At 35.5% G+C, this 25171-nt stretch overlaps 1 protein-coding gene across 1 annotated transcript in view; it reads left to right on the top strand.

The window, feature by feature from the left end:
* C4H8orf34 (chromosome 4 C8orf34 homolog) overlaps positions 1-25171 on the top strand; it is a 164168-nt gene that overhangs the window by 75599 nt on the left and 63398 nt on the right. The window contains exon 8 of the mRNA XM_061995680.1: positions 24626-24761. Within this exon, the coding sequence (XP_061851664.1) occupies positions 24626-24761 (136 nt within the window). The remainder of the gene's footprint in view (positions 1-24625; positions 24762-25171) is intronic.

A 25171-nucleotide genomic window follows, 5' to 3' on the forward strand; every position in this document is an offset into this window, starting at 1 on the left:
TAGCGCTAGAAAAAGCATGTAGGAGTCAGCCAGAAACCCCTTGTCCCCTTCTACTGCTACATAGTTTAATGTAGGCTTAATCTTCTGCAGTACTCTTCAGTACTGACTCAGGCTAATAATGCCCTTTAACTATTGTTTTCCCGTTCCAGAAAGAAGTTTCCTGTGATGGACTGGAAATAATAGATAGAATGACTTGGCTTATGGATCACTGAGAGTCTTGAGATGTGACCTCAGATACTTTCTGCGTACAGATATAAACACAATTCCAGAAGGGACTGACAGATTCTGAGTTGGGAAAGTGCTTTTGACATACTAATTCCAGGTGCTGCTCTACATTTACAACTCATTTACATACCATTCTTTGAAAGCGTTATATTTGGGATACTGTGATTGCTGTTTACCCTGAAATTCCAGTGATATCAGTGGGACTTATGTTCAGGTGAAACTTCTGATAACCTTATGTTTTATGTGCATCTGCAATGGAAAAAACCATGCAAGACTAAGCTATGAACAAGCTTAGGCTTTGACCCTGCAAATAGCCTTACTAAAAGAAAGAGACTGCTTCTTAGTGCATCTCCTGTATATGGACTATTTTGTCCGTTTGCATTAGGATTGGATCTTACAGGTTCAGCCTGTCATTGTTGTGTTCTCAGTGTCATTTTGAGTTTGCAACAGTTTTCTACTTATTTGAGAATAACTATCCGACATGATAAATGTGATTTACTAGTTCTAGTTAATTAATGAAGTGGCTGTCTTTTAGACATGTGGCTGAAATGTAGATCTAAGCTCGTTTACAGATTATTCTTCATAAGCATGTGTCACATCCTTTATAGTAAAAATGGACACAAATGTGAACACTTGGGTTAAACAAAAGAACGCTTCTCGTTTACAGATCTACTTCCACAGTGTGTTGTATGATTAGAAAATGCAAATAATATCTATCAAAGAAATTAAATGTAATTATTGATGGAATGTGTGACCTACTCTAGGTGCTCCTGCTCTGGCAGGGGGATTGGACTAGATGTTCTTTCGAGATCCCTTCCAGCGCTTAAGATTCTGTGACTCTGTGAGTGAGTTCTATGTCATGGCTGGGGGGACGCGAAGCCTCTGCGTTGGCAAAAGGAAGCTGAGCCCACCAGGGGGCGCTGGCGCTTTTCTGTAGGGGTTGGTGAAACAGGCGGTGGATAAGATGGATCCGCTGGAAAGGCGAACAAAGTGCTTCACGCTGCCGGAGAAAAATATCATATGTACGGGGGAAATCGGTATACTGTAAACGTGTAATGTTTTCCTTTTCAAAGGCTGTAAAAATAAGAGATGCTTTATTCTTCGAAGAGATGTATGCAAATTCACACTGAAGGCAGTGTGACTGCAAGAGCTGATAAGGAATTTGTAACTAATGTGATGTAGCTTGCTGTTGAAAGCTTTGACAAACTCTTTTTTGTTACATCTTGCTATGAACATGTATCTACAATCACAGGTTTAAAATTCATGTACATAATTTAAAATAAACACGCAGAAGAAATGAGAAACATTTACGGGCTCTCCAGACGGGTTGTAGAGCTGCCTCCTCAGGAGACATTCAAAACTCACCTTGTCTGTGATTCTGTGGTTTCATTCCGGAATTAAAAAGAAATATTTTCAATATGAAGAAGAAAACACCTTATTCTTCTGTACAATCAGGAAATGCTGTAATGTGCAGCAAAAAATTAGGCTTTACAGACCTCCATTGTGGCCTGTGTTAAAGTGGCTATCTTTGAAACTGCCCTTTCAAAATGTTTCTTTTTGCCAAATTTTCCAAGACTAGCTCAGTGATCCTCTTGCATGACTCATTTAATCATTCAAATTGTGACTATCTGCCTTATGTCATCTTGATTAACATAGAGGCAAGTGAACTCAGAGAGCACACTTGTAAAAATGTGGCAGAATCACATCAACAGTTGTTGCTTGTGGAGACTGCTGCAGCCCACTTATAGTTATAATTGTTCCCAAATTTTGGAAACCTTCTAGCAAACAGTTACTTAGGCATAGGGAAGGAAATAAATGTGTAGGGAGAGAATAAATGTGTAGGTAAGATATTCATCTAAGGATGATGAGGTTAAATTTTTGCAAGAATTAACTTTGTTGTTGTTGTTGTGCATTTGAACTTAATTTAATTTTTTAGCATTTGCAATTAACTTAGCATGTAGTTAATGCTAGGTTTACCATTTTCGACATTTAGATGGTGCTGGAAAATGATTTATAGACCTAAATCCTGAAATAGTATATGATATAACTTGCTTAATCAAACATATATTAGCATGTACTACAAAACTACAGTTAATTGTGTCAGAATAAATGAACAAATTTGAGTGGGATGAAGGAGATGTGAAACACAAATTGGTCACCAAATGATAATTTTTAATTCATCCTTCTTCAACAAAATTTAGTGGATTCATCCCTGTTTATCTACAGTCATTATGATATTCTTTTCCTGGATATGAAACTAATGTTATTTCTACCAGATGTTTACCACAGAATAAAGCTTAAAAACATTTTCTGTTTAGAGACCGGAAAAATAAACTCTTTGAAAGAAAATGTAAATTCATAGAATTTTTAAAAATTGGTTCAGTATCTCCAACTTCAGCTGCTTAGAATTTTAATCAATTTGATACTCTCTCATGAAAATGAAATGGTTTTTTGTAGTAACAGGATTTCTGCTCTAATGGTGTCTTCAAAAAATATGCTGCAGAAGGAGCAGTTGGGGTTTTAGTTGTTTGTGGTTTTTGTTTTTTAATTAAATGTAGTGGTGTAGGGGCAACTTCTGTGATTAATTTATAGAGTATATGTTGGTCAATATAAAAATCAACTGTTTTCAACTCCACCTACTGAACTGAATATAAATTGTTTTCTTCTATGATACTGCAGGTTTAATGAAGTTAGAGCACTTCCATCTCTTTGGCAAAGCAAGTTTTTCATTATATATGTATTGCTTTCTCTTTTCAGACTTTACATCACTCTCTTATTTTGTAGCACACCTGGTCCTTTGTTCGAATCATGTGAAAAAATTAATTTTTCTAATCCTACCACTATTTTTCTGGTGAGTTAAGGTGTGATTCTTTTAGCTCCTGGGATTTTTTGTTGTTATTGGATTGGTTTATTATAAAGCTTACCTTAAATAATTGACTGAGTTAACTAGGTCTGTTAAAAGAAGGTAGTTTTCAGGCAACTCATGGTTTAAATGTAAAAAAAAAAAATCTAGTGCTTCCTTTTAGCTTGTAAGGGGAAAAATTGTTTTGAAGATGATTTTATAAATGGAAATGCAGCATTGGAATGTGATCACTTGTTTTTTAAGGGTATCTTTCTACAAAATGTTAATATAACTTTTGACCTATGAATATGGAAGGCTCAAAAGTCTATAGTTTGAAAGCCACTGTTAATAGATTACTTCTGTGTGAGTGATCACTTCATCATGGAAGATTAAAGAACAAGCTCTTGCTATTGAAAAATATGTATTTCTAGAGTATAGGTATAGCCCATCTTCGCTTCGATTAGATGAGATTATATGTCATAAAATGAAGTGTTCGTTATAAACAGGTACAAGCTTGCATAGAAAAAAACTACTGAAAAACATTAGTAGCTTGAATAAGACATTTCTGTAGAGAATAAAGTATTTACCTGATTGTATTGCTGCAATTCAATGGTAATTCCATGGAGAGAAGAGTGCAGAGTGGAGAACTGTGTGAATTATTTTGTCAGGGCATGCCATGTATTAACTGAAGTGAGCTGGAATGTGCAAGAAAAGAATGCAAGAGAAAAGAAAAGCATAATTATAGCTTAACAAGCCAAAATTAAAATGCATTTATAGGAAATTTAATTTCTGACAAAACTATCTACAGAAGTACCTCAAGGAACAATAACTATGAGCTCTACTATTAGTAAGTGGATTATCAAACATATAACCAAAAATAGTAGAAAACTGTGTGTATAAGTAAAACAGCAGGACATTTAATCAGAAATTGAAAAAACTAATCTTAGGTCTTTGTTGTATATGTCCTTTGAAGTTCTTGTGCATGTTACAAGATAATTTTTAGATATATGAGTACATTTTTTTTGTTCTCTGTGCTCATTTCCACCAAGCCTATGCTTCACTTTTCTTTCCATTTTAGTTGCACATCATCTTTTCTTTTTTCTGTGCTGATTGCCAAGCATAGTCACAGTTTTGAGAAAATGTTGACAAGCATCCACCAGAAAAATTGGATTATTGTCCAATACTGGAGTCTTTGGGAAGAATGTATTGTGTAGAGATGTCCATAGTCCCATATAGTATACAAAATAAGATGTTAACCTTAAGAGCTTTTACTAAATGTGGATACATTTGAACATTGGAGATACCTAGAAGGCTACATTAGCTGTGGTTTCCATAGAAGTGTCAATAAGATTCCTGAGAACTATGAAGTTATCATGACTTGCCACAAAATTTTGGTTTTGCTTCATTGTCTGAAGTATATAAACTCCTTGGTGAAACAGATATTTAATTTTGTTAATATGAGCAAACATACTGTTATGTTTCTAACCCTTAGAAATAAAACTATCAAACAATTAAATTCAACAATTAAAAAAAATCCTTTTGAGAGGTACAAGAAGTAAAAAAGTGACCAATTTTTTTTTTGTTACTGTTATGCAACAGTGAAAAATAATTGGATGCTGGAAATTGTTCAATATTTAAAGCATCACAAATGTCTCTATTTTAAATAACTTTTCTAAGGAGAAAGGACTGAGGATCATTCATATTCTGAAGTAATCTGCATAATCATAATCTCTGTTGAGAAAATATATGTAACTTTTTCCACCTGAAGTTCAGTCTATATAGATGAATGACCTCAATCTCCATCATAATAGTCTGTAGTGCACCTATATGTTTGTGTACACACACACGTATGTGTTTATTTCTATGACTATGGGATTTTACAGTTCTGGATGAATGATAATAGGATATTATTCCCCAGGGGAAGGATTGCTCTAACATTTTAAATTTGAAGTGAGAAATTACAGTTTAAGAATGAATATTGCATCGTTCTTGTAGTTTACAGCTAAAAAAAAGGATAGGATATTTCCCATGACAAATAGTTACATGGTTCTCTGTCCCTGTACCCCGGGGACCACTGAAAGAGGCAGATGCCTTTTCAGTGCACTTGTGTTTTTAAATTGCAATGTTTATAATGCACATGGTTATTTAGACATGCCTCAAAGAAAAGTGTGAATATTAGATTGGAATAAGTAGCAGACATGTACTTTTGGTTTCTTTTAAGTTTTGTTACAAATTGGATCGACACAGGATTTTCAATTTTTTCTGTGTCTGAAATGCCCAATTTCCCTGCTGCAGGCTGGTGCAATTAGCATTCCTGTCAGTATCCCTGCTAATAGTAGCTGTGGAATGGTCAAGAATATTGATTTCACAGAGGAGCCCCATGGGGCTTACAAGATCTGTGTCTTGGGGCAGCCACCTCTGTGGATTGTGCAATTACAGACCTGGGCCATCTATGTCAGAATTGACAAGCATAGTGTATGCCCAAACTCTGCAGTTGGTAGACAGTTATAATGACATTTTGACATGTCTGTAGCATGTAAATCTGTTACTGGGTTAGAGCTAGAGTGTCTTTAAACTGCAGACTTCCTTGGAAACTCCAAGGCCTTGTGCCTTGAGAAGCAGATGCTGACTGGTGCCAGATAGGCTTTCTTAGGCTTGTGTGATAGCAACAAGCAGATTCCAACATCACTGTCTCTGAGACAGTTACTGAAATGATTGCTGCTGGATAGGAAAGCTGGAGTAAATCTGTTGTGGATTAGACAGAGGTAAAGAAAGACTGATATTTTTTGAATGAAATATGTTTAAGCTTAATGATGCAATACTGAATATAGCTGAAAGAATTAGCATGGACATCTGAACTTCAGTCATCCACTGTTAGTGTGAAGACATTTATCACTGAACTAGACATTCAACTAGAAAAGATACTAGCATGAAACTTGGATGAAATACAGAACACATAACACCAAAGTTACCTTTTCATTATCAGCTCAGAATTGCTTTTTCTAAAAGATGGGGTGAGGATCTGGAATATTGTTAGTGATCATCAGACTACATTTCTGTTTTCATTGTCCCAAACAGATTCTCAATTCTGAAAAGCTTGTGCTCTTTTCACCTACAGAGATGCATTCCTTAACAAATAGTATAGCAAATACTTCAGTCTGTGGTTTTACTTGTTTTAATAGGATAGGCTCTCAGCTATTGTCCCTTTGCATGTTTCAGTTAACAAAATGAGCTGAAATGTAGATAGAAAATAAATAGTGTGTGTACCCCTAGGCATTGCATTGTTCCTTGAAGGCAGTCAGCCCAATACGAAATAAATGGATCTTGGCTGTGAGATAGAAAATGTTTTCTTGGTGTAATCAGGCTGCATTAAAGAGGAAACTGCTAGGATTTATATAACCATTTTAAACAAGGAAGATTTCTGCTGGCAGAATTGTGAATGTAAGGCAAAACCACATTTTGTTACTTGTATCTTTACCACAGAATTCAATTTCAGAAAATTTGTAACTCTAAAAAGTTAGGCTTTGACTCTTAGTGGTGTAACATTACATTTGTGTGGTATTTCAGGTCACTTGTATGTGAATCATGGAATGGTTTGATTTGGAAGGGTCATTAAAGTTCATCTAGTTCCAACTCCCCTGCCATGGGCAGGGAGACCTTCCACTAGCCCAGGTTACTCAAAGCACCATCCAAGCTGGCCTTGAACACTGCCAGGAATGGGGCATCCACAACCTCTCTTGGGCAATCTGTGCCAGTACCTCACACCCTCAATGTGAAGAATTTCTTCCTTGCATCTAATCCAAATCTACCGTTTTCCAGTTTACAGCCATTACCCGTTTTCCTGTCACTGCATGCCCTTGTAAAAAGTCTCTCTGGCTTTCTTGTCAGCTATAAGATTGAACAATCACAGCTTTCTCTCAGCCCTATCATTCCCTTCATTACCTACAACCTGCTGGATACAGTTGGCTTTCTGGACTGCAAGTGCACATTGCTGGGTCATGTGGAGCTTCTCATCAGCCAACACCCCGAGTCCTTCTCCACAGTGCAGTTCTCAATCCATTCATTGCCCATCCTATGTTTGTGCTTGGGATAGGCCCAAGCCATATGCAGGAGATATTTGGGCTTATTGAGATTCAAGAGGTTAACACGGGCCCATCTCTCAAGCTTGTTCAAGGCTGTGATATGCTGTCATATGACTCTGGTATAGAAGTATTCAGGAGCTTATGAGTGTCTCACTGGGAATAAATAGTCCTGTCCTGTTTTGTTTGGTTGTTAACATCCCCTGAACCACATATTTTATTGACATACATCAGAACACTTATATTGCACTTGCAATTGTCAACAATTGGAAATATGTAAGTATTCTAGCATGTTACTAGCATTAGTTTTGAGACATTGAAAACTACAGGCTTGTTTGTCAGCTTGCATGTAATGTCACAGCGTCATTAATTCCCACTGTCTTTCTACAAATATCTTTAAGTATTACGGAGACCAGCACTTACGTATTAACCAACATCTCATGTAATAAAAATAGAAAATACCCTTTTTTAAAGTAAATGCTTACTTTAAAATAAAGAGAAAAAAAATTACAAGAACATTTGTTTCAAGTGCTATAACTCACTGAAAGAAATGATGCTTAATTTTTTCTATGTTTAGTTTACTTATGCAGTTTGATTAATTTTTAGTTAGGTATTTTGTCCAGTTTTGAGAAAGGCAACATGAAAGACGTTTTTGTATAGCTGTTTCACAGCTTCTGCTGAGTAAGGGATGGTCAGGGTGTGAGCTATAACTTTGCTTCTGAGGTTAATACTGGGCTCAAACACCTAAATATTCATTGCTTTCTCTTTTCTCTTGATAGCTATCAAATCAGCCATTTTAGCAGGGGATTTTTACCCCTTTTTGATGGAAGTGCATAGTGATGCCAAGTTTATCTTTCTCCCTAGAAAGCTATAAAAAGGGGACTGTTATAATGTCTAGGCTTGAGAGCAGCTGTCTTTTCCTTTTGTGTATGTAATTATGATTGTATGAGGGTGTAGGGAAAATATTGCCTAAGGAGTGCCAGTAGGTATGACTTACTTTCCATTAAAAAACCTTTGTCAAAGCCTCTCACAAATGGATACTAAGAAAATATCCACAATGTGAGAAATAAAGTGTTGTTATGGATTACAAGCTACCTGTGTGGCAAAAGAATAATAGTGAAAAATTCACGGTCCTTTGAAATATTTATTATTTTAGCAATCCAGTAGCAGTGGAGTACCTCTGTTAGAATCTTAAAGTTTTATATATTATTGTTTTCCAGATGATAAGTAAAATGCTATTTACAAGATTACACAAAAATATCCAACTTGGTCAGGGTCATAAACAAGTGAAGAATTTTCTAAAAATGAATGTGACAGTAGGTGAATTTTCTGGCTGAAAAATATCAGGGGATATACGATAAAGAATGATTCGAGCTGTAGCAACAATTTTCAGACTGCTAAATTAATGTGAATGAATGTGATGAGGTGTTTCCAGGCCCATAACAGCTATGGAAAATAAAAGGCACCAGTTAGGTTTGGCCCATGCTATTATGTCAAAATGTAACATTGTCTGCACTGTTTGACTTCCCTCAGGTTTCTTTCAGTTGTCGCCATGTGTATCAAGTGAGCTATCTTGGTTTGGTATAAAGGCTTTCCATTCTAGTCACCCTGATCTCAGAGTGGATACAGCAGAAGGGAAACAGATTGGAAAATGTGAGAGGGAAATGATTGGAGACAGACAGAAGTTGAATAGTTTTATACATACCAGTTTGGAGAAGGAATGAAAGGGGCATGCAAAATCATTAGTGAGTATAAATTGGTTCTTGTTTGGTTTTTGACAGACTTGCAGCAGGAGATTGTTGGCTGAAGTTATTTCCACCCTCAGCCATCTGCCTTGCCCTGCACCTGTAATAGATATGGAAGCCTTGAGGGCAGAGACATCTGATCTGCTTGTAAATCAGCTTGTGGATCATTGTTGTTTTCAGCCCAGTGCATTAAGGAAGTCTGTTTCTGCCTAGGAGAGTAGTAATGTCTGTCAGAGGAGGGGAAGATGCTTTGAGTTGATAGCAACATCAGGCAGAATGAGTCTGCCAGAGACCTTATACATTCAGTATTTCAAGGAAAAAGCTTATAAAGCTGTAGCTAGTGAAATATGATAAAAAGGAAAATGCTTATGTGTATTTATATCCAGTGTGTATTTATCTGATGGATAAATATAGTAATGTAGTTGCAAAGCCGTGAGTTTAGTGGGATGTAAACCAGTAGTGATATCTGCTACATAGCATTTTCTGTCTCTGAAGTTTTCAGCCTCTGTTTTCCTGCGAGGCTGGTTTTCTGTGCACTTATAAGATTTTGTAAGGTGTGCCTGTCTGTCTTTGATTTCTAGTCCTAGTAAATTTTAAATCTACTGACCATTTTCAACAGAATTTGACAGGTCTCCAATATGTAAAATTCCTTCCAGTTTACTGGCAATTGGTATCTGGCTAGAAGACAATCTCATTAGTGTCACCCCCGAGGCTTCAGTACTAACTAAAGAGATACTATTGAAGATGATCAGTATTATGGCTCTGAATCAAACAAAGCATTGCTGACTTGCTCAAGCAATTTGAGACAAGCTGTGTAAGTCAATGAAGGAGAGGAAAGGAAAGAAGATGCGAAGAATTACTAGGGAGAGGATACTGTAGGAAATATGCAGGGAAACAGCTGAAATTAACATGAAGGAATTACTGAGATGTAACACAAATCCATAAGAAGTGAAGAGGCATTAGGTTTGCTGTTTACAGAATAAATGCCTCTACTGTTTTTTTTGTTTCTTTTTATGACCTGAGAGAATTTTTTATATTTGTTTCAAGATGAGTGCTCTTATCATTGAACATAATATCAAGTACAACACTGAGTTTAAAAATCATAAGGTAAAGCTAATGTTAAATGCTGCATGAAGTAAATAATACAACACACAGTAAATAACATGAGAAAATGCAAAATTCCTTACCTGTTCTTATTTGAAAAAAGTTGATTCAACATATATTAACGAGCTGTTACTTGGCTAGCCATTTTTTCTAATGATGTTGTGCATGTGAAGAGATTCTGAGAGTGTTCTGTTTTGTAAAAATAATTTTAACTGAAATATTTTTTTTTCCAATGACTGTAATTGCTGAAAGCAAAAAAAGAGGATGGAGGAAGAATAAAAATGGAGAAAAAGGAGTGAAGTAAAAGATCATTTATAGCAAAGTGGAAAGGGAACATATGCTTTTAGAGAAAGGGAACTCTTAATACTTGCAGTATTCAAAATAGTGTTCAGAAAGCCTTAATAAAAATGAGAGCAGAGAGATATTGAAAACAAAAATTAAATAAAAGCACCTCTAAACTGCTCTTTAGCCCACCTACAATTTCAAGTATCCTGTGATTCTATGATTTGTCTACATTGATTTCTGTCTTAGCAAATTACATGACAGAACTTTCATCAGGTAAAATTATGAATACTACAGTAAAAGCTGTGACAGCCCTGCAAACAAAGGATAGCTTCAAACAGTCCAAGTCAGAAACAACTAGCAGTGACAGCTTTTGTCTCGTGTGTGTGTAGGAATTCGAGTGACCAAGAAGCTCCTAACCGGTTGCTATGATTCCCAGGGTTGCTGTGGGACATCATACCTTAAATTTGCAAGTTCAGTGCTAGCTTAGACATATCACTGCAGTATTTATGATTGTGACATCATAAATAGCGCTACCAGCTTCTTTTCTTGTGTTTTTTTTTAATGACCTGGCATTCATGAAGACATAGTTGTTTGTATGGCACTATTACTATACGTAGGACGTTTTGACTACTAATGTAGTGAAGGTGAGAGACTGGCAAAATGTAGTAGAGGCTGTATTGGAAGAGAGGTGGAATCAGAGTCTATGGAGACTGAAAAGAATTCAGGGTATGAGGAATTCAAAACCAGAAATTTTTTTAAGAATGGGTAAATCAGAGATAATCATCAGTTTATAACATCTCACAATAAGAATGATGGAAAATAAAAATAAACCTAAAGCGTGTCTGTCCATTTTCATAAATAGCTACTAGATCCTTTGCATAATTAGTGAAGACTGTGAGAGTGAGGGAAGAGGCAAGAATACATCCAAATACTAAATCTAAAAAAACCTTAGTATGCCTATGTACAAAGATGGGAAAAGAAAGATAAAAGATGCTAGATTTAAATATAAGGATCTGAATTATCTTTCCTTTTAATCATTGGAAGCCTATAGAGCTACAGTAAGTACAAGCTGACCTTGTGTGCAAACCTGTTTTCCAAGTCCTTTCCTTATTGCACTTATTTTTTTTTTCCACATAGTCAGAAGAAGCTTGATATGTATTTTTGGAGGACATTTATATTCTGTTGTCTTTGGAGTTGTGAAAGTTTTGACAATTTCTGTATGTTGTCACTACACATACCTACTACTACAATGATCTCGAGATAACATGTACAATTCCAAAATAAGAGGTGTTAAAATAACTCCTGAAACTAATATCTAATATGTACTGAATATCTCCTCCAATTGTAGCCTACAGGATTTCATCTTCCAAGGGAAATAAAAATAGTGTTTTAAGGTAACATGTTATTGTTGTGTTCTATGAAGATCCTTCCAGGTGGTATCCACTATTTCTGACTTCCATAAGTAGCCATGAGCTTGGCTTAGTTTAACTAGTTTCATATCATCAGACACCGAAATGAATAATATTAAGCTGTATTTTTAAATCAGCTCTTCTGATTGCCTCTTTAAAACAGTCCATGTCTGAACAATAAACCTCAAAGAAGATATGGAAGAGTGAACCAACCCAGCAGAAAAGAGATAACCAAACAGAACTCCTTGGCTCAGCTCATTGTAGGCCACACAAATACTACTACAAGTGTAAGGATGGGAAGTATTAGCTGAAGTAAGAGGCAGGCAAATCTGACTTTTTCAGTGGCAGTACAAACACAGTTTAAGCTTAAAGTAGTTGTGAAAGTGCTCCTTAAATTGCCACTGTCTTGGAACAACAGGCTACTCAGGAGGCACACTTAAAAGAGCTAAATTCTAGTTTCACTGCAGTAAAATATGAATTTGACCCCTGATGCGTATAAAGTCAAGATTTTGCTGGAAAAGGATTTTGATGGGGGAAGAGAGAGGGGGTTGCCTTTGGAGGAATATATAAAAAGGAGGACAGAGATGATTAGCAAAAGATTGAAATATTGAGCAACTGCAAGAGAATGTGATGTTAAATGCATAAAGTGTATCCATTCCTGGACTGAGCAGTTGAGGTTACAATGCACCTTTGTGACACAAAAAGGTTACATTCACTGGCTTACTGTTTTCTGGGTAACATTGATATAACCCAGAGATGGTATATCTTTGAAGTGTCCGATAAAGAAAGAATAAAATAGAAATGAAAAGAATTATAGTAGTTCTATTGTTTTTAATTCTCGTCAGAGAAAGTTTACAGTCCTGGAAATAATTAAATATAAATAAATATGCAAATAAAAAGACTTTTCAGTTTTGGTTTTTAACCAGATGCAAAGAGAGACAAATCCAATTGTGGCTTCAAAAAGGTTTCTTCCCTTACATTATTAAAACCAGAAGTTATAAAGAAATTATTTTCTTTTCAATATGATGAGAATAAAATCTTGGCAGGATGTTGTAAGTGAAACAATAAGAATGCCAAGTTGTTCTTAAAGGCATAGGTCATAATTTAAAAGTGAAATTTGCCTTTTCCACCATAGGTAAAGAACATACTTTTTTTTTCTCCAAAACACTCCTATGTTATTGGAGGATTGCTCAGAAAATGAAAGTATTGTCCAGTATGGTGGAAAATGTAACATTTTAATTATATAAAATTTGCATTAATTGTTATTGTTTATAAATATTTACATTTGGTTTCTGTCACATACAAATTAAGGGTAATTAATTTTGTTCTCATGCATAATCTTTTGCCTAACTGAAATGAACTGAAAGCATAAAGCTTAAACATTGAGATGATAACCCATACATGCCATGTGCACATTTTTATGTAGAATATTCCTCTTGTTGTTTACAGATTTCTGAGCATCTGAACACAAATCAGTTATTTCCTATGTAAACCACTATGGAGGTGGGTGTGTGTCCTGCATATGCCTATAGAAGTTGCCATTCACTGTGGTAGTTCCTTCTTACAGTATCAAAAAAGTAACTGTAACTGAACATGTATTTCCTTCTTCGAACATTGAACTGTGGACCAGAGTCCACATTTTTCTCCCACACTTTGAGAATGTAGTCATTCCTAGTCAATACTTACTTGTGAAATTATTCCCACTTGCTCATCTGCCACTTTTCTAAATGATTACTCCAGTACATCAAAGTCAAATGCTTTTTGGTAATATATGGATTACACTATATTTTATTTAGGTTACTCAGAAGCTGAGGGAACGATTGTAATTTTTGCATATACAAACTTTAAGTATCATTTCATTTCTATTTCTGACTCTCAGTTAGTTAGTTAGTGTGTATATGGCCATAGGCAAATGTGGATTAATGACTGAGAAGAGACGATTCCTCAGAATGTCACAGATTTAATTATTCAGTCACTATCACCTAACTGCAGAAGTACTCTAAGTAATGTTTGGAGTAGAGGAGACTTGGCAAGGTGTCTGACAACAGGTTGCAGAGCTAGTTCTCTTTTTGGCCTTATGGGGAAAATGAGGGGGATTTTATCAAATGTTTTTCATGCTTACTTGGATGCCCTTAGAGAGAAAAGTCGTTTGACATATTTGAGTATTTGTAAGAGGAACTCATTTTCTTGATGTTTTTCAGGAAATGGATAGAAACTGGATTATGTCAGTCACAAGTAATTAGGCTGAAGTTATTGTTGCGGTCTTTTTATGAATACTCACACATTAATCTGATAAAAATAATACTTGTTTTGTGAAATTTGTTCCAATTGTATGTCCAAGTACCAGAGACAAACTGCTGAGCAGCAGTTATTTTTTAATTTTTCAATATTGATTGTCTTTTGATGTGTTCAAAAACACTGGTGAGAAGGCTTGAGTAATGTATTTGCTTAAGGAACCAGACCTCGTGTGTTAGGACTTCCAAATTCTAGAAACATGTTAATTATACCAGCAGTGCTTTGGGAATTATGTTCTGATAACCCATTCTTCCGAATTTGTTTGGATTGCTTTGATTTGATTTGGTTATAGTGGACATAATTTCTAACCTGTAAATGAGCAATAATTTGTCAATATTTCACATTTTATTGAATCTTCGCGTAGATAAATGTTTCATACCTGAAACAGAACACTGGACAGATGGGAGACTTTCATTGATGTGATGGGAAGTTATGTTAGCTGCTATGGACATTTATTCAAGGTTATTGAAACCTTGAATAGGTATGAGTATTATTGAAATGGTTATGAGAAGGTCTACAAAGTAAGCCGCTTAAGTGATGGAGACAAGTAAGAGTTGTCGACATCTGTGACAGCTTCTTGCTCAGGACTGTTTTCAGGTGCTGATCTGAAATAGAACTTTGTAGAGAGGTAATTGAAAATGTCATTTAGGAGCTGAAAAGCAATATTTCTGGGGATTTGATGAGGCATTATCAATTGTTACAAAACTATTTGGTATATTTTTGGAAGGTGAAGGGGCGTTGCATTTGAAGGAATGTGGTTGAATTGATATGACATCATTTTACAGATGAGCAAATGTACCTGTACGTTAGTTTCCGAATAGTATTTCTATCCATGATAATAAAACTGATAAATTACTAAGTTTTGAAAATTTCTTTGAGTATATGGATCACCTCTCTCATTTGTGATAACTTTCAAAGCAACTGCAATTTCATTTTTTTCTTTCAAATATTGGTGGAGCAAGACTCATCCATTAAATCTGTATTCATTTAAAATCTTTATACAGTCATAGCATAATATCCCAATTAATTTAATTCATGTGCATTACCATATTTCAGGAATTCTAAAACAGATGAAGAAAAAGTGATGAGAAGGTAAGACATTGTGTTGATAGCAAAAGATCTTAACATCTGTTTGATTTCTTTCTTCTGAGGCTTTAGTCCTGAAAAAAAGATATTTATATTCTGAGCTGTTAGTATTCCTTAAATAACTGGTGCTTTTACTGCTTAGGGTACAGCTCTGGGAGATGGGCTGATCCTAACTGAATATAATAAATTTCTTTCATTAAAGAAAGGAGTCCTACTTCTTCTTCTGTTGCTTCATGTTGGGCTATGTGCTCCTGCTGTTTCTTTTAAACCGATTTTAATTTTCTACAACCCTTAGTCTGCCAGATGACTAAGTCAGATGCAGAAAATTCCAGCAATAACATAATATTTTTGCCCTAAATGAGCTCATACCTTGGTCAGATAAGAATCAAGCACTGATATCACTAGGAATGGTAGAAAGGAGTAAGAGCACAGAAATAAGTGGGAGTTTCTTTTATCACTGGGAAAAAGCTACTTTTTGGGTTGTTTGACCAGCCTAACCTCCTTCTATGACAAGGTGACCCACTTAGTGGATGAGGGGTAGGCAGTGGATGTGTTCATCCTTGACTTTAGCAAGGCCTTCAGCACAGTCTCCCACAGCATCCTCTGGGAGAAACTGTCTGCCCATGGCTTGGATGGACCTAGTCTGTGATGAATGAAAAACTATCTGCATAGCCAGGCCCAGAGAGTGATGGTGAATGGAGTTAAATCCGGTTGGCAGCCAGTCACCAGTACTGCATTGGAACAGGCTGCCCATGGAGGTAGTGGAGTCACCATGTCTAGAGATATTCGAAAGACATACAGATGAGGTGCTGAGGGATATGGTTTAATTTAGTGACGGGCTTGGCAGTGTGAGTTTAGTGATTGGACTCAATCTTAAAGATCTTTTCCAACTATTAAGATTCTATTCTATGATTACAGAACTGCATCCTTAGTAACTGCTGGTTTACACCTTAGAGTTTGACCTCACTCATCCAACCACCTGAGCCAATAGTATTACAAAGCCAGTGAGCTTTGGTAGGACACTGAAGACTGAAAACCATGAATCACTTAGAGTTTTTGTGTTGACCTAACTTTCCTATTAAGTGCAATGCTTCCTATTTTCTTTTTGCTTGAAATAAATCTCCTCAGCTCTATATTGTTGGAAATGCTTTCAGTTTTCACTTCTTAATTTTTCAAAATCTCTCTCTTCCTCCTGTTCATATGGTTCATACTGCAAGTTTGACCCCGTATCATTTTTAGTTTATCTATCCGTCAAGCTGCCGCACTCTAGGAGTTTAGTATAGATGGTTCTTTTTGAGAAGGAAAAATAGTCTTCTATGTCTTCTATAATAGTCTTCTATAGAAAAATCTGTGGCATGATGTACTCTTTTCTGCTGCTTCCTTCTGGCATATGATGATTGTGCTTCCTAAGGTTTTGTGTTTCTTTTGTCCTTGTTTTTTTACAACTGTTTTGAGGAACATTTCATAAAATCATAGAATCATAGAATGGTAGAGTTGGAAGGGACCTTTAGAGATCATCTAGTCCAACCCCCCTGCAGAAGCAGGTTCACCTAGATCAGGTCGCATAGGAACATGTCCAGGTGGGTCTCGAAGACCTCCAAGGAAGGAGACTCCACAACCCCTCTGGGCAGCCTGTTCCACTGCTCCCTCACCCTCACAGTGAAATAGTTTTTTCTTATATTTAAGTGGAACTCATATGAAAGATGTTCCAATCCCCTGATCATCTTGGTGGCCCTGCACTGGACTCTCTCCAAAAGTTCTCTGTCCCTCTTGAGTTGAGGAGCCCAGAACTGGACACAGGACTCCAGATGAAACCTCACCAGATCAGAGTAGAGGGGGAGAAGAACCTCCATTGACCTACTGGCCACACTCTTCTTGATGCATTCAAGAAGATGTCATTGGCCTTCTTGGCCACAAGGGCACAAATTGCAAATTGCATCTTAGTTCAATAGAGTTGTAATTAATCTTAGCATCCCTTGAAAAGCAGAATTGTTAGCTAGCATTCTCTGATTTGTTTACAAGGTGGTTCTGTAGTTCTGAAATGAGTTCTTCTGGAGAACTGTAGGGTTCTAATTCGTTTCTAGAAGATAAAGTAATGCTGAGTAGAAGCAAGTGTGGTTCTATCATGCATAAGATAGTAAGTTGAACTAACATTTCATGAACTAGCATGCTTGCAACATTGATTTAAGGCAATGATCTTGTCTTGCAATAGTCAGTAAAAGTGTAGCAACCAGGTGTATTGTACGTACCACTAGATTATTTTCCATTTCAGCCAGCTCTCTGCCTTGTGTTGCATTGTACTTGTGCAATCATTGTGGCAAAACCAAAAACCTTCTAATTTGTTCTCATCCTAACTAAAAACATGAGCAAACATAATTTGATAGTGTACTGAACTGGTAGGATACACAAAGCAATCTAACAACCTATACAACACTCCCAAATACACAAGTTTTTCAGTAACCAAAAGTTTCTTTAAAAAGGATTTATTTCTCTTCAGTAAAAACTTTAAAAAATTTGAAAACTGTGGTTTATTTCAAACTTTTTTACCTGGCTAATCTGTTGGATGTGTGGGATGGTTTTGACATACCTGATATTTTTTTCTGCTTGACTGAGCCAGAGAGATAAAATTCTATTTAAAAATTTTGTTCTATCTTCCCTCAAAAGATGTCAGTGGTATGAATCTAATCAATGAATGAGGAAGAGCATATACTGTCAGCTGCGATGCTATTGGTATGCTGATGGTATCCAGCTCAGTGTCTGCCTCTCTGAGCGTAGACAGTGCAGTCTTCCAGATGTCCTAGTGTCTGGCCAAAATAAGGAGAGTGATACAAAACAGATGATCTTGTCTGAGGACAAAGCAGAGTTGATGGAAGCTGATAGAGGAGTGGAACAGAGCTTCACTTGTTGGACACTATCTTATACTCATTCATGTCTTTGATTTGCAGTTAGCAGAGGTAGTAAGGAGGGCAGTTGTCCTTTTGCAGCTAGGCAGAAGTTTGAAGAGAAAAAACAAAGATCCACAGTTTATTTCTTCTAGCTTATTATCTAAGAGTTTTGGTGATATCATGCAATTCCTAATATGTTACTGTCTTAGTCGAGACTTTAATGCACCTAGAGGATAGTAAGAACTTTCATATACAGCATCCTAAGTACCCTTTGCTAGATGTGCCTGTGTGCACAAAGAGTTTTGAGATTTATTTTCTTTCTGCCTGCCTGAACTGTCCAGCTTGAGATCACTTGTATACAAATCCTTAAGTTAACTGGAACTTTGCTAACACAGCTTGGTCTGCAGCTGAGTGCATTTAGGAATAGTGTTTGACTGAAAAACACTTTTTTTTAAAAATGGGAGATGCGCTTGTTTCTCAACAGAAAATTTAAGCTGTAAAGGCATCTTTCTTCTTAGTGTATTTCTGTCTTCATGAAGAAGATTCTCTGAAGGACAAGTAAGGTGTTTGACTACATTTGGAATATGATAATTTTAATTTCAAGAAACAAGGAGTTGGGGAAAGAGAGCTATTCCACCATTGGAATCCTTAACCTAGATAGGTTTGTGGGACAGACCATACAGAAGCTATAGTAACTAACACTCCCAGAAATGTTTGCAATAATAATTTTTCAGAAGAAAGCTGTTGGAAGGTTCACTGTTACTGGAAATGTTTGGTGTAAGATTATTTGTAATATACTTTGTCTCAATTTCCCTTTCAATAAAAGCTATATGAATTTCCACTGATGCCTTAACAAGCCAGCTAAGCTTTATTCTGCCAAGAGGCTGGGCAATTAGGTAGATGCGAGGAAATATGAATGTGCACCTCAATGCAAAAGTTGCTAAACAGTTTAATACTTTCTCTGACTGAAAATTCATGGTAGTTGTTTTATATTTAGTGAGGTGTTTTATTGAATTAAGGAAGTATTGTCCATCTTACCACTTTTGTGTAAGACCTCATATAAACAGCATGCCAATTATCAGCTTCATTCAAAATAAATCTAATAAATAAAAATGTAAATCACAATGTAATATGAAATTTAATTTTTGTAATATATATTGTAAGAAACATCTGTGCTACATTAATGAAATACACTTTAGAAACATTATGGCTATTTCTTCTTTGTTACAAAATAAGAAAACAAAGTGAAAATAAAATCAAAATGAAATCTGTTAAATAGACATTCCTTGCTAATGCTTTAATATTTTTATATTAATGAAAAAATAGTACTGTTTTAAACATGATATAGTCTATTATTATGACAAAGGTTTTTTTGGTCTTTTTATTCAAGAATGCTGAGTTGGACTAAGATCTGAATTGTGTATTCAAATAAATGTAATGATTGTCTAAATAAATGACATCAGATTTGGAGATAGTTAGAAATAACAATCAAAAGTTGATGTTAATTTTAAAAGTTGTTTTACTTAACACTGAAGTGCAGAAAAGAATAAGTTTGCCAAGGAAAAAGACATTCCTTTAGATATCTTCTGAAGTCCAGAATTTCTAGTTGTTTTGTGGATTTTCTCATTACAAACTCTTTGTGGTTCTATGTTATTAGAGCACAAATACTTTTGTGCAATTATGGCAGTTGCATTAATGCATTATAGAATGTGATGTGACAAGTGAAATATTCTAAATTTTTGTTGGAAATGTAGAAATAACTAGTGTGCTCCAATCAATAGTAGATTCCTGTTATTGTAAAAATAGTGTTTGAAATAACTCTTTAGTACTAAATGAAACTACCTAGTTGATAGTTCAGGCCAATGTGTTTGAAATCACTATTGGTGTGATGCAAGAGATAGTCAGTTACTGTTGCTAAACTAGTGGATGAGCAGTGGTTACTTGGTGATATTGTTTGTCCTAGGATTGCCAGAAGGGAATGATAAGACGGTGGTGATGCCAGTTCTTTTTGACTGTGGTTATGGTCTTTCTTGTTTAAATAAAATGAGACTAAAATGTTGCATTTAGTCAGTTGGGATATCCAGGACTTGTTTTATAAACTTAATCTATCTCATATTTCGAGCAAGGATCTGAAGCCCAGGCACTCCATGCTAGAGACATTCTCATCTCCAACAGCATTGTCTGCTCCATGACATCAGTGTCATAGATAAATAAGAAGAAACAAAGCAAGATGTCCTTTAGCCAGTGTGTTGCAGAAGATAACTCCAGTTTTGTTTCTATTTAAGTAAATGATTAAACATAATTTTCAGAATGTTCTAGATTAATTAATTCAAGTGTTCTAGATTAATGATCCTTAATGCAGAAGTTTAATTCCTGGTTGTCCCAAGAGCTCTTTTGGAATTGAGGTGGGATTTTATTGTGCTCTCTTGATGTTGGTAAGAAAACTTATCTAAACCATAGAGGGTTGGTTAATATATTAAGAAACATACAAGCATTGCGTATAAAGAAGCAAAAATTCTTGGAACACAAACAGAACAGCTGTCAGTTGTAGGATTTAATTAATTTGTTGGTTTTTTTAATTCTTGTTACTCTGTTGTTGTTTCTTAAATGAGAGTAATAGAGCATATTGAGAGTCTGTGCTTCAGTCAACAGGCCTTGACAAATCAATGCTATGTACATGGAATACATCTATGTCTATCTTGATGTAAGAATGTTTCCTTGAGAAATTAATTGCTGCAAAGAAAGCTGGATTATTTTACTGGGTCATCAGAACTGACTAGTGGCCTGCAAGAACATAAATCAGAATTCATTATGTGAATTCTGTACTCTCCCATGAAAACGGTTAGTGCTTTTCTTACCTTTAGGCTGATCAGGCAAATTCTGAGCTGATGTCATCTCTCTAAAGATGCACTTTTCCCAGCTTAGCACCTTATACTTTCAAATTACTCATGGGAAAGTACTCCATGTTTTATAATAGAGGCAGTTGAAAGTGAGTGGATCCTATCAAACAATGCAGCAACTAACCTCATTACTGAGCTTTCTGTGCAACTGAACTTTCACTACATTTAATAGGAGTTTTGCAGAAGAGCTCTGTCCTTAAAGTGAATGGTGTGCGAATCTTGTGCGAATCCACACCCTCTCAAGACATTAAGCAAACTTGAACATTTTCTACAACACTTGGCCTTAGCATCCCTTTCCTCCTCCTCCGCCCTTCTTCTCCAAAGAGAAAGGAAGTAAATGATTACAAACAACATCGTATTTAAAAACATTACCTTGTTACTGGGCTACATTCTTGTTTAACTGAAATTGATACCCTTTTTCCCCCTTTGCTTTTTGATGAAACTCATCTATAAAAAAATCACAGAGAATCTAGCTTAGTGCAGCATTATTACTATAACAGAAAACATCTGGTTCTGTGCTATGCCCTATATTACACTGGTGATCTTTATCTCACTTCTAAGTGTTTTCATGTATTGTTGTTATGGCAATGCATGAAGATTGCAGCTGTGTGAATTTATTTTGGTAAATTGCTGATCTGAGAAAAATGTAAGAATGAGATTTTTTTGTTTGTTTTGTAGATAGTTTTTTTTCCTATGGAACATACTTAGTGGAAATTGCTAGATGACCAAGGTGGGGTCTTCACATACCCTATTTGTGTAAAAAATAGCAAAGGATTAACAATAAATCAAAGGAATACAGTACTCAGTCAAACTTTTATAACAAACTTTTACTAAAGTAAGTTAGATTATTTCATTTTCATTAACTTCCAGCCTATCGTTGTACAAAGATAGGTATCAGTTTCTAAGGATGTGAGAAATTTCACAGTATACTTGTCTTCCATCACATAAGCAGACATCAACCTGCCTTCTCTGTCTCTCTTTTCTCAGTGAATTACCTCATTGCTGCTCAATAAAATCACTGAGCTGCCCAGCTGTGTCATCACTAGCTGGTCTAGCAAAGAATACAAAGCGAGATAAAAGATTCAGTGTTCCAGACCCTGTAACTGAATTGACTTCTTAATGAAATCCTTTTTTGCTAAGACTGATTCTTTCCTATTATGTTACATAGAAATATCTGAACCTTTGGAAACCTTTTTTAAAAATTCTGTAAGTGCATTATTGCACTTATAGCTTGTATTTATTCAATAGCATCCTTTTTTATGAACGAAAATTCTGCAAAATACACATCAATTGTTGAACAATATACACACAGAGTTTAGTACTAAAATTACTGTATGATTTATTGTTGGTTTTGTTTAATTAAGGGCCTTCGATAATGAATGTGATCAATCAGGAAGATTGCCAGATGGCATGTTTCCAAATTTATGGCTAATGGGAACCAAGCAGCTTCTCAAAGCCCAGTTGCTTTAGTGAGAAGAATGTGCAATATCTGCACTATGAACTTGAGGCATCTAGAAGAAACTGAAATGAATCAATATTTAGATAGAAGTGCAGTAATCAAAGTTAAATCAAATGCTGTAGTTATTCTTTAGATTTGGTAGATGGGGTTACTTGTCTGTCTAGTTGGACTATTAACAGCTTTTTGTAGCTTGCCATGGATGAATTCCATCCAATAATGAATGAGATCAATGAAAATTCTTTAAGAAAAATTCACAGTTGTTTGTGATATAGGATTTTTCTTTAAATCTGTATTTTAGCATGCATATAACTGCTATTGGTCTACCAATATGTGACAATAATTCCTTACTACCTAATCTTCTGTCCACTTCTCTGTTAGCTACAACTATAATCACCTCTGACATCTATGTTTCCTGCACAAAGTTGCACAAAATTTTCTCTTGAGAGAAAATGTTTATAGCTGACTAAAAATGAAGAAAGGCATTTTTTTTTCTGTACATTTAAAAGGAATGGGCAATTCTATTGACGCACTCTTAGTCTGTCAGAGAGCCAAAAATTAATCAAGCAGAGAACAGTTGAAAACCTCATTTAAAGAAGTCACATTTGTTTAGGGGGGAAAAAACCTGAGGCATATGCTTCAGTTTCATTTAAACTACAATCCATCCAGTGATTTACATCTGTACATTTTCACATCTCTTTAAAGCACTATTAAACTCTATTTACTTTAATACCTAATGTAATATATATTACATGTTATTACGATATATAATACCTTTTCTGAAATGACTCATACATGGCTGAATTGATAATTCCTTAATCATATAGCCTTCCAAGCACTTTGAATTAGTTTGTAAATGAGCCATAGATGAAATTTAAAGAAAAAGATGTGGAAATTGATGCCAGAAATTTCAGTTCAGTGAAACTGTCAGTTTATACCACCAAGCCAATGAATTTAGGGAGAGAGGAGAGTTTTCTTAAACTGTGAAATAAAACATTACAGATAAGAAAATCTAGTTCAAAGACTTAAATCACAAAAGTTTAATTGAACTTTAGTTTTGCTCTTCTTGAATCTTAGTTATTAAAATGGATGTCTCCCAAAAAGAGTATTGTTAACATGACATAATCCTGACAATCTGACTATACTACACAGAATTGGAAACACAGTGGTAAAGTAGTGTCTGTGAACTATAGAGGACAGCCAGAAATATTTCAAGTAATGATTGAGGGGATTGTATCTCAGTCTTTTACGTATAGCGAGGAGCCTGGTACCGTGTATCTATAATGAATACTTGTGTATTTTAAATTCTAATTGAACATTGCCTCTTCTGATTTTAAAGTTGTCTGTGATTTTCCCGAATCTGATGTCAGGATATAAAGTCTGCCTTTATACACTTTGTGTTGCACCCAGATCCTTTAACATAGGATTGCTTTTGTAAACATAAATATATGAAAATACAAGTGTATACTTATCGTATATCACAAGCTACATGCATCAGTCAGTATGTGCAGTGACTGCTGTCTATTTAATAGCTGCTAGTCAGTATTTTGCTTGTTTACCTTTCAGCTAGAACCTAACAAAATTATAAACAAAATCAGGCTTTATGGATACATTAAGTATACAGAATTGGTCTATTTTATGTTAGCAAAAAATGTACAGAACCTCCTGACTGTAAACCATGAGAGTATATTTACAGTCTGAGTTACACTATTCCAGTGTGACCTTGGGCAAAATATTTTCTGAGAGCCTCAGCTGACTTCCTGCAAAATGAGAATGATTTTACAATAGTAGAAAACAGAGTGACTATTATGAATTGCCCAAATATTACAATATGGTAGATATAAGTATGCACATTATGATCTCTTTCAATGTGACATATGTAACTATTTTACATTTTCTGAGTTCAGCAGAGCACTTTAGCAAAGTTTTTTTATGTCATTGCCAAGTGAATAGACAAGGAAGAAAAAATCAGGGGAGAAGCAGGCACTGAAAATAAAGAATTTTCTCTTTGATATGCCTTAAATGGAGCTATTGGACACCACTTCTTGATGACAACTTTTTAATAAATGAATCATAAATAAAGATCAAAAAATATGCAGAATTGTTTGAAGTGGAAACAATCCTAAATATATTTCAAGAAACCCCCCGTAACAGAGTGATAATATAGATTAATAAAAATCCTCTCAGATGTCTTTTTGTGACACAAGTAACTGTTTTTTCTTCCTGATTTTTGAGTTGTTAGCGATTCTACAGGTGAAGCATCCTTATTGCTGCAAAATTTAATCAAGTGTTCATCCATTCTGTCTTCTTGCAGAGGATCTTGATGATCTAAGAATGGAAGGAGTAACAAGTGTGATGTCTTCTGGGAGCAAATTCAATCAAACTCGAAGTGTTCATACAGCTGAGCCTCAAGCAAAAGTCACATTGAATATCTGTGCAAGATGTGCCAGGTAAAAAGCAAACCAAAACCAGATCATGCTAACCAAAACATTCTTTTTCCCATGTTTTCAGCTATGTATTGTGCTTATTTTCCTGGTGATGACCTCTTCTGTGCTAAAGTAAAAATAATTACTTAGCTACTGGCTACCCTATGACCTCTGGCATCTGGGTTGTGCAACTTACATTTAGGCTTGATAAGTCCCATCAACAATGAATGAAAGAACATAGTTAGTTTTAGACCTTACTTCACAGCTTGAAACTATTTTAAGCCTTTCTGTCACTGAGTTTCATTAGTTATTTGAGCTTCTGTGTTTTTTCAGGGGATGAATCAGGGAATTTAAAGGTTCAAATCCAATTTGAAAAGCACCTGTATAAATGGAGATTTAGTTGCACAGGTGCGGTTCGGGATTCAGGATTTCAA

Source organism: Colius striatus, chromosome 4, assembly GCF_028858725.1.
Source record: "Colius striatus isolate bColStr4 chromosome 4, bColStr4.1.hap1, whole genome shotgun sequence".
NCBI classification, from domain to species: Eukaryota; Metazoa; Chordata; class Aves; order Coliiformes; family Coliidae; genus Colius; species Colius striatus.